This window comes from Pleurodeles waltl, chromosome 5 (assembly GCF_031143425.1).
Source record: "Pleurodeles waltl isolate 20211129_DDA chromosome 5, aPleWal1.hap1.20221129, whole genome shotgun sequence".
NCBI lineage: Eukaryota > Metazoa > Chordata > Amphibia > Caudata > Salamandridae > Pleurodeles > Pleurodeles waltl.
This window is the reverse complement of record NC_090444.1, coordinates 1,570,238,007-1,570,253,002: the sequence shown is the minus strand read 5'-3', so window position 1 is coordinate 1,570,253,002 and position 14,996 is coordinate 1,570,238,007. Positions and strand designations below refer to the sequence as shown.

The window sequence follows — 14,996 nt, the reverse complement described above, 5'->3', positions numbered from 1 at the left end:
TCATAAGCTCTGAGTGTGCAAGTAGACATGACGATATTACATCGCGTATCAGATAAACACGCTTTCTATGAATTGCTTAGCAGGGCTACGAGTGGGCACCACGGGCTTTCAGATGTGAGCTTTATAAAGCGGTGTATGGCTTGAATTCAAACATCCTGCAGGAGACGTGTACATGAGCAATGGCCTGCAAGCCGCCCTCGGACTGAAAGCTGCAGCCCCTCTAGCACTCCCGGGCACTAAACGCCTGGACCAGCATGCTCTTACAGCCGCAGTTTCAAAGGCATGCAATCAATCCTTCTCGCCTACTAACTTTGCACAGGAAGTTGTGCTGGGGACGTCTCCAGCAAGCAGCAGAGCGGCTGCCCGGGGTGATACCTGATCTCGCCTAAAGCCGTGTCTGCAAAGCATCACGCCGGGAGCAGGAGGCCGGGCTGGACTTAGTGTGGTAAATAGAAGACAATTATCCCCTCGGCAACCCCCTGCCCCCACCTTGTTTATTGACCTAAGCCAAACCTTCTCAGTGCTGGGTGACCTGGGCTCGTTATCTGACTGGAGAGCAGCCCCCCTTCCCCCTACACACACAACCCACCCGCAGTAGGCGAGAGGGTGAAGACTAAGAAAATTAGCATCTGAAGAGAGAGGCCTGAGTCAGCTTTTCAGATGCAACAGGACCATTCATATCCAGCTGCATCCCGGAGCAGGCCTAAGCCCCGCCTCACACCCCGTGGAGAGGGGTTTCAATGCGAGGAGGTTTTCAACCAGAACCCCCACAGCGCCCCGCGTGCACTCTTTTCAGAAAGTGACCTGTATTATCAGCCCGTCTAAGCATCACTCCGGATCCCTGCCCCCTCCAAGGTGTACCAGTCCGCGTCCTCATGCAGATGTGGAGCTCTGAACTACCACAGAACCCCAGAAGATGAAGAAACCAGATCTGGTTTTGTACCTCTCGCAATGGGATTCCAACACTTTTTTGCAGTTTTATATAGCGCGAACTCGGCCTGGTGGCTTTGGAGCGCTTTACATGAGCACCAGTTACATTAAATAGGAACACATTTATTTTTTTATCGACACTGGGGAGATTAAGATATTTCCCCAGAATAACAGGATGTTGATCAGACTCCTTGAGACTCGAATTTAGTTCTCCAGTGCCAAAACTTGTAGCTCTGTCAATTATGCCCCATCCTCTCCCCATCCAGGCTCAATCCTCCGAAGCCAGTGGTTGGAGGCATCATTCCGAAAACCACTAGACCCTTTCAGCTGTTTAAACATGATAGCATCCCATCTTACCCCCTCCTCCCCAACACACATATACTCAGATGTTTCTTTCGTTGTGCTGCCTGCAGCAACAAGGGGGGAAACGGGGCCAGAGATTAACCGTATGAGGAAACTGGGCTCGTGCTGACTTTCATACTCCTATCCTGGCATCACAAGATTAACACGTGGCCAATGAACGCTTAGGAGGCGCTATGGAGCAGGACCGCTACATCCCCAGACAGCCCACGGGTCTTCTTGCACCTTTGAATCTGCATCACTAGGACGTCTCCACGGAAAGTCAGGAGGCGCTGTAGAGCAGAGTCCGGTGTCTAACCCAGAAAGCCCGACTAAACGCCCGCAGGTCTTCAAAGCTGAATCCAAACACACACAGTTTTTTATTCCATTCCCGAGCGCAAGGGTTGAGAAAAAAAACGACACTTAAGTACCTTGTTATTTTTTTAACGGAATACGTCTGTAAATATCTTAAATAGTAGCAAATCCTATTTCTAGCTCCTGGAGTAACGCTGCCTTAATCTGTCATTGCAATAACGCAAACACATACACATGAGATGCCACCACGCATTCGGTGTGAACCAGCAGCACAAACGACCAGTTTTGGATAGCGTTTTTCATCAGTTCCAGCTGATTTATTTTAAATTCGCCAGGGTACAGACTTCCAGCAGAGAAAGTAAACAGGCAATGATGGAGATAGACAGTGCAGGAGTCTGTTTTGCTCATTATGTGTAACAAATATCCAGATGGACCTTACTGTAGTAATAACATTGTACACAATGTGACAGTGTAACTATGTGCCTTGTATAACAATGACAAAGAATCTCGGTTCTCGTTTCCTCTGTTCAGCCTGGGGCCCATCCGTATGTCACAGCATAAGTTGTACATTCATTCCCACTATTTATTACACAGGACATATACAATCAGCAATCTAACAGCTCGGGGGTCTATATCGCCATTTTCCATAAATCTTTTCACTACAAATATTGGACATATCTGAGCTAGAGCTGTACAAAAAGTGTTTTTGAAACCACTAGGCATTTTGGATCCAATGTTTTAAAATGCCAATCCTCATTTTTGAAACCAGGACATAACGCACCGACACATTTGCATGCTAAAACAGAGTAAAAAGGGAGAGAAGAAGTGCCTGAAAGTCTTATTGAAAAAAGAGAAGGAAAAACCAGAAAGAATGTTCCCTTTAAACTGTACAAAAATACGCCTGAAAATATGTTAATTTCTAAAAAAGATTGAGGTCTGTCATGTATCAAAATGTGTCAACACCGTTTATCTGTATTGAGGTCTAGGTTGTCTGGTATTCAAGGAGGTATATGGGAACAGGTAACAAAATAAAGTTGGCAAGTAGAAATCACATTTGAAAAAACATACTACATTTTTTGATCGATAAAGTAATTCCTGCTCTGTAGTATTCGGTTCACAGTTTATGTAGCAAGTGTCCCAGCATACAAGTATTTTGATTATTTTTTTGCAATGCCAGCTCCCTGCAGCTCCTTGAGAATAAAATGCATAGAAGAGACAAAGTTCCCCCTCCAAAAAAACACAAATGTTGCAGAAGTAGCCACTCGTAGCCAAGACTGTTCAGATCCGGTAGGAAAATACAAAATCCTTAAACCCCCCCTCAAGTAACAGTTGTGCTGCCAAAAATAATATTATTATTAATAATAATTATAACCATTTCTTCAGAGCATGTTCCAGGCGGCCAGGCCTTTAGATAGCGCCTTGGCTAGAGATGCTCTTCCTGCGGCTCCCGCGCGCCTGGGGCTCTGGGACTGCACCCAGTAGGTCCTTCGCAGGCCCGGCCTTGGGCCGGCCTCACGTGTACTCAATGCGGCTACAGCGCACCCCTAGAGCCCCGCGTCAGTAGGTGAAGACCAGGTCTGAGAAATTGGCCTCTAGCCAGTCCCCTGCGATCATTTCACTCAGCTCGGGAGTGCAGTAGTCCGGAAAGTCAAAGTGTGAGCCCAGGCTGCCCTCGCTGCAAGAGTCCAGGTCCTTGTCCACCAAGGAGAGCGAGAGATTTCCCGAGGAGGAGAGCCCCAGCTCGGACACCTGCGGATGCTGCGAGAAGTTGAGGCTTAGGTCGAACATCAGCTCGTCACTCTTGGTGTCCGGGTAGCACACGCTGCCCAGGGGCCGGGCCGAGGCCACAGAGAAGGTGGACAACGCGGGACTCTGCTTCGTGATGTTCTTGAAACTGTAATAGAGACGGCCCCCTGGACCCGAGAGCCGCACCTCCTCGTACAGACTGGCCCCCTCGGGGGACTCGGCCGTGGAGCTGAGAGTGGGGCTGGCCGGCACCTTGGCCGCGCTGTATGGCCGGATCGGTTCCTCCTCCTCCTCCTGTTTGATCCTCAGCAACAGATCGTCCTCTTCCTCCTCTTCTTCCTCCTCCTCATCCTCCTCCTCATCCATGAACACGCACTTCATGGCTTTACCGCTGAAGCCGAAGTCCTCGCTGTAGTCAGTGCTGGGGCTCTCCAGCTTCACGCAGGGCTTGCAGGGCTTCATCTTACTGATGCTGCTGGCAGCTGCACCACCGCTGCTGCTCAGCTTCTTGCCCGAGTTCTTGCCGCCCTTGGCACTGAGCACGCCCGTGGGACCGGGAATCTTTTCTGGGGACAAGCCGGGGCTTTGCTTGAGCGCCGGGTCCAGCTTGGGTTTCTTGCGCGGCCGGTACTTGTAGTCGGGGTAATCGGCCATGTGCTTGAGTCGTAACCGTTCCGCCTCCCGGATGAAGGGGACCTTCTCGCTGTCCTTCAGCATCTTCCAGCGTTTGCCCAGGCGCTTGGAGATCTCGGCGTTGTGCATGTCCGGGGACTGTTCCATGATCTTCCTGCGCTCGATCTTGGACCACACCATAAAGGCGTTCATGGGCCGCTTGATGTGGCCCGTGGCCGTCTTGCACCAGTCCGGGTCACTCTCGTCCAGCGCGGCTGGGCTGCAGGCCATGAACTCTCCCTCCTCGGTGTCGAGCGCCTCCTGCGGCTGGTGGCGCTCGAGTTCGATGCTCTGCTCCTGCTGCACCATGCTGCCTGTCCTGGGTCCGCACTGGCTCACCCGATTACATGCAGCGCAGCCACTTGTCTGATGCACGGATCTGCCGGCTCCTGGGCTGCTTTCAGTAAAAGTTGCCGGCTGTGTGTGAACTCGTTATTAGGGTCTTCTTTGGGATTACATCACTGCCCGGCAGCCAATCCCAGGCTAAGAGCTCCACCTTCGCCGGCCGGCTCCGCTGCCCAGGCACACCCAGAGAATGCTATTGGATCTGAGCGCTCAGGGGGCGCGGCTGCGGGGCTTTGAATTACTGAAAAAAAAGAAAAAGCTTCAGCTTTCCTCCTTCCTGCTCAATATTCCTCACTGGCTGGACTTTTTTATAGGATGTCTGGAAGTAAATCTGATTTGAGATGCTCGGTTTTAATTCCTCTACCCAGTGGATCCCAGGCGCAGCAGCTAACCACACACTCCATTATCCAGCTTTCTGCTAGTCTGTCATCCTTCCAGTGGCCCAGACTTCCATAGCTCACAGATGTAAATTGGCCTTGGGCTGAATGTGCCTACCCCTGAAAGGTTGGGGGGGAGAGCTTAGCTGCAGGCGCCTGTGTTACCCCTTGCATCCCCCCTTTTCTAAAGTCCTTGGGTACAAATGTACCAAGGGACTGGCACATCTCATTTTAGAGGCTCACCGGTGCAATCGCGAGGGTTGAAGCTCTGGAGTGGGGGGAAGGATCCATCACATACCGCCGTTGCCTCTCAGGGCGAGGGCGTAGCTGGGGGACGGCGTCGCATTCACCGCAAATGGCCTTAAGATCACTCTGCATCAGTTCTTCGTGTTCTATGCATTTCTCTAACGCGGTTTGTGATTTATGTTGCACTGTGACTCTGCACTTGTGTGGAGCACGGGTGTCTTGCTTCTTACCCGATACAATGTAACAGTGACGGTGAGAAAATATTCCAGTGGTGACGGGTCACCATGCAAGTAAAGGGCAAGATAGGCATCAAGGCCAGTGCGTGACTTGGGGTGCGGACTACTACTGAAAGTAGTGCTATGTGCTAGATAAGTATACCTTCGTAGAAAAAAACGAGGCCTGCCGTCAGTGCCTCCCAAAGCCGCATACCCCATTGCAGAGAGACAGTAGTCGTGTCTGACTTCCACTCACACTTCACCTTATGATGCACAAGTACCGATGTCAGTAGTGGGACAGGGTGCACATAGATGCGTACATGGAAACGAAGAGAGACGGTGCTCTGGAATAGCAATGTGTACGGGTGTCCAGGAGTATATCAAATCACGTTACTGAATGCTGTCATGCACATAGGAGTGTGCTCACGTGGAGTGACAGAGCTAAAAATAATACTGTGGAATCAATGTTCACAGAGCCAGTTTCTCCAATCGGTATCTCACGCCTGTTATCCCAAATGGATGGCTCAATGGATTTTCTGCAACAGACACGTCGCTGTTCCAGAGAAGGGATGGTGAGTGTCTATGTGAAGCCGCGCTCTACAACCACGTGGATGTTAACCGACACCGTTTACTCTCTTAGACCAGCGTCTTTCAACTCTTGGGGTCATGACATCCAAGCATCACCTGCTGAAGCAGCACACAAATCAGCGCTTTTCAGCCCATCTCCACGCGCCGTATGAAAAGTGCTTCCAGACTTCATTTGTTTACAATTTGAAAGGAAGCACTTACCAAAGGTGACTTGATGTGTACCTGGCAACTAAGTACTGAATGTATTCATGGCGAGGCAACGAATGAGCTTATCTCCGTCCTCTGCCAAGGCAGGCTCGCAGTCTGCTGGGAGGTAGAGGGTTAAGTGCCCTCTGTCTGGAATGGGGATCTCTGTTCTCGGAGAAGCGGTCGGCCTTCCTGGCGAGGGCACCTTGCGAACCAAGAGGGGGCGTTGTGAGCACGTGTTTTTGCCTTACTTCGAGGAAACTGAAACGGCTCTCGATTTTTTTTCAAGATTTTCAAGGCAGGCACGCTTTAAAGAAATAGAGTCGAGCTTGCTGCCTCTCTCAACTGGGTTAGTGGGTTCTGCGCTTCCTGGCTTTTTAAAAAAAATAATTCTGTACGTCCACGACAAGCCATTCACACACAACAGAACAGCTTCCGTCACATCATTTCTGTGATGTGTATACTAATAATGCTGCCATTTGAAATTTAACGGAGTGTCACCAGCTTGCAGAATAACTGGCACAGCCATTGGCAACCCAGCAGATTGAAGCGGATCAAAACACACACAAGTCTTGGCTTTGGGGCCGAGCTTAATACTATTGGACACGCTAAATATATACAATTACAGCCTGACAACCAAAGGAAATCTGCTGCCTCGAAGTCACCCAATCGACATCCACGGACAGCTGTTAAATAAAGATTTTAGCTTTACCTGAGTAACTGATAATTTAGTTGGGTACACATATGTGCCTTTTACAACTGTAATGTAATTGGTTTTCTTCCTAAAATAAATTAATTCAAATAATGAGCACAATGCACTTCTTCATTGTTTAAATCCTTCTGGAAATGTAACTTTATATTGTACTTTTCATTTTTTTCCCTTAGGTTTGCAACAAAGTATCACGAGGGAGCATTGGATGTTGCGGGCAGATTGGGCGATGTGGCGAGGGAAGAAAGAGTATATGGGAGGAATTTGAGATTAAGAGGTGTATATTCGAAAGTCATCCTTGCTGCTGATTACCACATAGTGCAGTGACGTCACCGGCATCGCACACCCTCGCTGGTCAGCATATTATATGTGTATTTAAACCTTTTTGTAGACTGCTACATTGCCCTTGCATTTACTTTAGAGCACAAGAGGAAGAACAGAAAAAGAAAGGGGAGCTGCATTCCGCACTACCAGCTCCTTCCTGGAGTGTGAAGTTTAGTTAATACATTTATATAAGCATGCACACGGTACTAGCGTAGCATGAACCTAGTCATAAGGGGTTGGAGCGCTGTACGAGACAATGGTCAGGGATGGCGCTTTCCATGGGCAGCTGCCCAGGGTCCCGCACCCTGCCCACCAACATGGGGCCTTGTGCCAGTGTGCCACAGCCAGGCTGGCACACTCATACTCTTGTTCTCCTCTCCTTCAATTAAGGACGGGGTGTGTCTCTGTCCTGGGAGACGGTAGGCGGGCGCTTTCCTGGGCATCTCAGCTATAGTGTAGTGCTGCAAGAGGGCACCTCCGGTGGGCTCAGATAGGCGAGACAGACTGTGATGTTTTGTCAAGCAATCAGGTCTACTGTCTCAGTGTGAACCACACTGTGGGATGCCCATTGTCACCAGTTCGTGGGTTGCCCCCTTTAATCCTTTTAATGGACAGGCCACTGTCTCTCAGTCCTTTAAGGGCTATGAAAGATGTGCCATGTCGGTCACTTAAATAAAAGTGTATTTCTTTAACCTACTGAAGCTTTGGCATCAATATCTCACATTGCACCACTGCAGTGAGAGGTACTTATTAAATTGATAGTTTTTGAATGTAAACCACTAGTAAACTAAGAGGCAAGACAATTGTCATATAAGCTCAGTATTATTAAAGAGCAGCATTATAGTCTACTACAGTGGTTCCCAACCTGTGGTCCGGGGACCCCAGGGGGTCTGCAAAGCCTCGTCAGGGGGTCCTCGACTGCTTAGAAAATTAAATAATATTAACAGATTAGGTCTCCAGCTTTCAGGAAGGACTCAGTGAGGGTTCCCCGGATTCCAATAATGATTCAGTGGGGGTCCCTGGGTTCCAATAATGATAAAGTGGGGGTCCACAGAAATCGAAAGGTTGGGAACCACTGGTCTACTAAATCAAACACAATTGTTTTTTGTACAACTGGTATTCTGAACTCACAAGTTTGAAAGTGCTTTCATATAGCGTAATAAAGAAAAAGGAGATTTTGTGAAATAAAATAGTGCCTGAGATCACACAATTTAACCGAGGAATTCACACTTAATCCAGGTTTTCTGGATTCACTTTGTACAGATTGGCCACTAAATAGGTATCTATTTGTCTTTCCTTTTTTATGTTAACACTTTGTTTTTAGCTCTTTGTGCATTTTTCTGCAGTTTTTATACAACGCAAACTCGACTCAAAAGTACTGGAACAATTTATGTGTGCACCAGTTACATTACTCAACGTCACATTCATTTTTATGGACACAGGGAGAATAAATGATTTGTCCAGAATCACAGGATGTTGAGCTGACACCAAGACTTAAACCTGGTTTCCCAGTTACAAAGTTGGCAGCTCTTGCCATAATGCCACATCCTGGTTAGAGGGAGGGTGGCAGGCAGAAGCTACATGAGAGCTTGGCTATTTATGGTGTTGTGGCTCAAACTGGATCTCGAGCTGAGCCAGAGCCAGGGAGTATGCCATTGGGTCTATTTCTCTCCTTAAGCCTGTATCAAAGTGCTGCTCTATTGTCAGATCAGTGGACGAGGCACAGGGAGAATATTATGTACCCAGGATCAAACAGTTTGCTAAATTAGTAGATCCAGGACAGCAGTACACTGCTACTTGGTCCATTGTACTGCATTTAGATGACTATTACATATGACTAAGCACTTCCCTGCTTTCAGGAAAAATTAATGCATTTTTACAAATCTCAGAGACTAGCAGTTTTTACAGTGAATGAAAATACTCCCTATTTTGCCAAAAAAAAGGAGCAGCAGAGCAATAAGCAGGGCCACTGGAATTATGTGGTAGGGATGAGTAAATAATGCACTAAGAAAAGTCATATTATGCTGCATAATTTGTCACATTTTATGATAGTATTACTTCACTATATTGTCATTTTTGCACGTATTAACACCGCATTTCATATTCTAAATTAGTATGATTTAGTAAACAGATTTGTGATGCATCTCCTCTTATTTGGCTCTTATTTGGCTAAAATGGCTTCAATAGCTTTAGCTCACCCCATCATGTTTTTCAGCCCTGGCTGCTGAATCTTTTTGGATATGTACACTTCCCTAACTGATGTGTGCTGGGCTGTGCTGGAGATGGGGCCTCAATTACAACCTCAAACAAAGGGCCAAATTTACTACAAAGTGGCGCCACATGGTGCTGCACCAAAATTTGTAGCACAGTACTGTGTCTAAAATACAGTGCACCCCTGTGTTTTCCCCTGTGCCGGTGCTAAATATAGCTGCTAAAGTAGGCATCCTTGTACCACAGTGCAAGGGTATCTGCATTGTTTGTTTATGTGCAGGACGGTGTCCATTCCTGTACATAAGCAATCCAAAATGTTGATTTGGCACTTCTATGTGTGCTGCAGAATCATAATCATAATCATAATCTTAATTTAATTTTTAAATTATTGTTTATGTGCAGGAAGGGACACCTTCCTGCACATAAACAATCATTCATGGCCTTTTGTTCTTTCGGTGTGTGCTGCAGAGTGCAGCTCACATGGAAAAAGCAAAAACGAGTAGTAATAAAAGCATTCCTCCTTGTTGTTCCATGCTCACCCCACCTCTGAGTGGCACTAGTTTTTGGTGTTGACACAGATTTGCAACTTCTTGTAAACCTGGGGAAGTTTCAAAAGCAATGTGTGTTGCGATGGAAGACCCACAGCAACACCCATTGCATGCCCCTCTGACGCAGAAAACTGCATTGAAGGGGTCCATATTTCCAATGTGGCGTTAAGCCAAGAAAAGTGGCTTAGCACCGCCTTGTAAATGTGGAGCACTGCACAGTGCCACCAGAGCGGTGACGCAAGGGCCTCGTAAATCTGGCCCAAAGTATTTCACAACTCATCCAGGAGCTGAACTGCATAAAACCAGTATGGGAACTATGATCCAAACTCACTTTTTTCATCTATTCTCAATACAACCTAAACAATACCATTATTTCTCTTAGAATTTCAAACATAATTTTACCCGTGACAGTCCTGGGCAATTTGTAATAAGCCCGAAACACGCTGTTTGCTAATTCCAACACATACAAGTAGTTACTAATAGCCCATTAGGTAAAATTAAGCAGTGTGGGATTCATGCGTTGCACAAAACCAGCGGCTTGTGGAGGGTGCAAGCAAATTCTATGATGATTTATGCTGTAAGTGCTAGAAAATACAGCATTTCATTGGATGTAACTTGGACACCACTGTCAGACACAATTTCTATAGTGAAACTTCTCTTAAAAATATTTTTTTCAAAAAGTTAATAATACCCCATTGTATGTGGATTTACCTCTCATCACTAGCAGTACTAGTCAGTTAGAGGAACAGCAACAAAAACAACTGCTAACTTAGTTGATGAACCATCTGAAAGTGTCTCTGTCTGCAAAGGTAGAGTTCAGTCCCTTGTCACTATTTGTGCACATAACACAACCTTTCACCATATCTGTTAATTCAGTTTCCACAGGCAGCTACCCAAAGATAGCTGTAATCTTTTTTTTGTCATCCTCTAACCCAGATGACCCTCATGGGTCAAATTATTTTTTTCCCCATAAAGTTAAAGCAGGGGCAAACTTATCTGTGCATATTTTTATTCCAGGGCAGACTCATGAAAAACAAAATTGACGCACCACAATATCTCTAAAGAAATATTTATTACAAAAATATTACCATTCTATACTTAAATAAAAATAACACAAGTATCGATGACAAGAATATCACCATCAAAAATATCTAAATTTAACACTATCAAACACATAAATATTAAAACACATAATATCATCTACTATTTCAATATATACACAACACCAGAAATGCAATATAGAATACAATAATATCACTAAAAATAAGAAAAAGATTTCACATTAAAACTCCTTTTTAACATTTAAATGTATGTATACAAATTAACAATAAATAAGAAAATAGCACTAACAAAAATAATACCTTAAAACAACAAACATAACATTATTCACATTCATAACTTTATATATTCACTATACATTTACTATTACAAACAATAAAAAAGTAAACATTACAATACAATGAATATTAAAGTGCACACTAAAAATAAATGAAATACATTCAACATTCAAAGTATCTTAATGACATCCACTTGCTGGCCCTGGCACAGAGTATAATACCACAGGAGGCTGGGTGACAATTTATCAATCTACTGCTATGCGTCACCGTGGGCCCCAGAAGCCGACCCACCTTAATGGGATGCTTCCAGGAGATGGGGTAGGGGAGCTAGGCTCCAAGAGTCAGGAAAACCAGCCTGGGGGAACAAGCCACCACCCCTGCAGTGTGCAGCTCCTTCACCAACTCCGTTCTGAGCACAAGTGGTGCGAGTGAGGAGCGCTGAGCTCCACAGGCAATTTATGATTAGCTTGGGGCCATCATCTTGCCTTCGTAGTCAAGGTAAATCGTACTCAGCATTGCATGGTCCTCAGCAATGTCTCTCTCGTTATCTCCAGTGTACACCCAGTGATGCAGCATCCAACACTACTGGGGTAGGCAGAATCAGGCATATATAGGGATCGTGAGGTTCTGGTGAGTCACAAGGCGGACTGGGAGCTCCTCTGTGAACCTGCCTATGGCATGGCAGAAAGGTTCACCCGCCAAAAGCATTTGGAAACATATCAAAACCTCTGCACTAAGAGTAGAATATGCAACAAACAGCCAGATTATCTTTGAAAATTAACAAAGTTAATAGCTCTGACATGTGTACCTGTAACAGACTTAGCTACCTCCTCAACACGTTAACAGAATCCACATTTTATCAAATAAATTAAAAAAACGAAGTCCACTAGTGGACTACTTTGTACATAAGTGACAAATGTAGCATTGTAGGATTTCCAAAAGACATCTGATGCGAGGGCACTGTAATTTGTAACCTGATCCATTATAGCATCACACACGTATGATCCTGCTCATCACGTTTTCTTCTTGAAGTCCCAGGAGGATGTTGTCATGGATGCAATGATCAGTAGTGCATACACCAGAGATAAGCTCACAAATAACATGAACAAGTATTGCGCTTGTACTACGGCCCACACGATTATTGATAAAGCTGTATATTGTGTTTAGAGAGTTCAGGGCCAAGTATTATTGTTAGATCAACACTGCCACTTCCTTGTGGGTGCTGAATGACTGCAAAATCTTGACCCAATCTGCTGACAACTGGAATGCGCAATGACTGTATCCGTACTCATAAGTGGAAAGGTACTTGCAGTGAGACTGATTATTCAGTGCGCTAAACCTTATACGAAATGGTAATGAAGTCCTGAAATCTAATATACAATGCTGGAGATTCACTGTTGTTTGTGCGAATGTATAAACCAGAGTTGGTCTGGATTGCTTCTTATTCAAATGTTGTGATGACTCTTGGGCTGTGGTGACACTCCTCACCAAATTTGTAGAAAAAACACTATACAAACAGGTAGATTCTTCAGTTTAATTTCTTCACCACAGCCGCCAGAAATTCCCCAAGATCAATATTCAGAATCTTTGGGAGATCATTACCACACCTGGTTCAATGACATGAACCTTGAGGGTATCGAACCCAAACTTTGACTGAATGCCACTTGGATTCAACGTGGACACCAACCTCACCCTTGAACACATTGCCAAAAAGCAAAGGTGCCTGGTACCAGCTCTCTCTTCTAAAGAAAGTGAAACTATTTCTTCCAGAAATGGACTTCAGAGCTGCTGTTCAATCCCTCATACTTTTGCATATACATGATGATAACACACTGCTCTATGGCCTCCTACACTCCACACAGGGCACCCCTTAAGGACATCCTATGCATCACTGCACATCCCACCCAGGGCCTAAAGAAAATTGATCACATCACCCCCATACTGGTGAAACTCCAATGACTCCCCATTCCCAGCCTGCACCATGTACAAAACCAGTTGCATAATTTGCAAAGGCATCATGACCAGTGCAGTCCCCCTGTCCAAGCCTCGAAGGGCACCAGAGACCCCATCCCATGAGCTGGCTCAATCCTTGTTTCCTGGGGAGTATACCCCAGGACAATGTTTCCCAGCCCGCAAGAGCTTGGACAGGGAAGACCCGTATACGTCCACCCAGCAGGAGCTGCAGAAATACTCCCACCAGGTGGGAGTAGGGTAACAGAGATTGCTCCCACCTGGTTGGAGCAGAGAAAGCTGACTCCTGCTGCACCCAGGATGGGTGCATGTAGGGGAGCCGGCAGGGCCACAGGGGCTATGGCTCTAACACCCAAAAGGCACCAACATTCAAAATCTTGAGGGTGCACCAGGTAGGACCCACCTTAGGCCCCTGGGGATGAGGTCCCTGGGGTCTGAATTGATGGACCACACATCCTCCTAGCCTTTAAATGAATTTTGGCCTGTGGGATAGGGTCCCTGCCGCTAGCAACATCTCCGGGAGGGGGTCTGCATAATACCTCGGCATTAAATGAATTAAACTCCAGCAGATGGGGCAATGGCCCAAGGAAAGGCACTGCATTTCCCCTCCCCTTTAAATGAATCTCAGCCACAGGAAAGGGGTCCCAGTGGCCACTATTGGCTCATGGAGGGGGGGCACATACCCTCCCCTCTAAATGAATTTCAGTCCGTGGGATGGGGTCCCAGGGGCCAGCAATGGCTCAGAAAGGGGGATGGCACAAGCCCCTTCCCTGTTAAATGAAATATGGGCCAAAGGATGGGGTCAGGAGGGCCAGCAATGGTTCAGGGAGGGGCCAACATGCCCCGTCCCCCCCAAAAAAACAAAAGAATTGCCAGCTCATTCCAGCACCCAGGATTGTTGTTGGCAGGGGAGCTGTCAAGTTAGCTGGGTCCTTGGGCTCTCCCAGCAGCCCTCCATAAAAATAAAAAGCAGTCGTGTCTAGGATAGGCCCAGTAAACCCACAAACATATTTTAAAAAATACAAAATATTGGGGTAGTTAATAATAAATGAACAGCAAGAGCCACCTATTTACTATTAACTGCTCAAAGCAGTTAGTGCCCCATAATGCCTTAGGGATTTTTTCAAGCACTTATTTTCTTGAGGTGCCCCTCAGAAGAGGTAGGGCACATAGTGCTATGGGGGTCTGCACGGAGTGCTGCAGCCTCCAAACAACATTACAAAATAATGTTAACTCTCCTGGATCCTTAAATCCATTATACCAGAAGAGCTTATTATGTTTTTAAAAGCACTCTGAGCTGGAGCTGTATTCTCACTAGGGAACCGGGACAGTGTGTGTGTGTGGGGGGTGATTGGGAACCCAGCCCTGTATCCAGCCCAAGCCACACATGGCAATAGACATCTTACTTTATGTTAAAAAACACAGAAATTTACTGAATATATTATAATACAATGAGATAAATAGATAGATAGATAGATTTATTTCAAGGCTGGGCTGGAGTACATTTTACACTAGTTTGGTGTCCTTTAGTGTTTTCTTAACTTTACAAGTGAAGTGTAGTTTATGTATAGCAATGGTCTTACTCTTTTATGGGTTTGTGTTTCTTTTAATATGTCTCTCACGCAACCCCTCCATATATTTCCCTCTACCATGCTCATTTTTTCAAAATACAGATTATGCTTAGGCCCCTACATTTTTTGCAGGTGCAAAAATCTGTACTACCTGATCTGATTATGTAGATCAGAATCTGTGGAAGTACTAATGTCTTTTTGAGAAAGTTTAACTTAAATAGAGATGGACGAGCCAACCAATTATAAGAGAGAGCCGAGCCAGAGATGATCGGGTCTGGTTTGGCTCTAGTACCCCATGCATGACTCAGGCCATGCACATGTTCAACTTGTAATTCATGCAACAAATATCACGTAAACAAATCTGAT

General features: G+C 45.9%; 1 protein-coding gene across 1 annotated transcript; it reads right to left on the bottom strand.

Annotated features, from left to right (window-relative positions):
• Positions 1-1,879: 1,879 nt before the first annotated feature.
• On the bottom strand, positions 1,880-4,469 carry SOX11 (SRY-box transcription factor 11). The gene has a single exon (XM_069235883.1). The coding sequence runs from the start codon at positions 4,309-4,311 to the stop codon at positions 3,142-3,144; it is 1,170 nt and encodes a 389-aa protein (XP_069091984.1). The 5' UTR covers positions 4,312-4,469; the 3' UTR covers positions 1,880-3,141.
• Between the last annotated feature and the right edge of the window lie 10,527 nt (positions 4,470-14,996).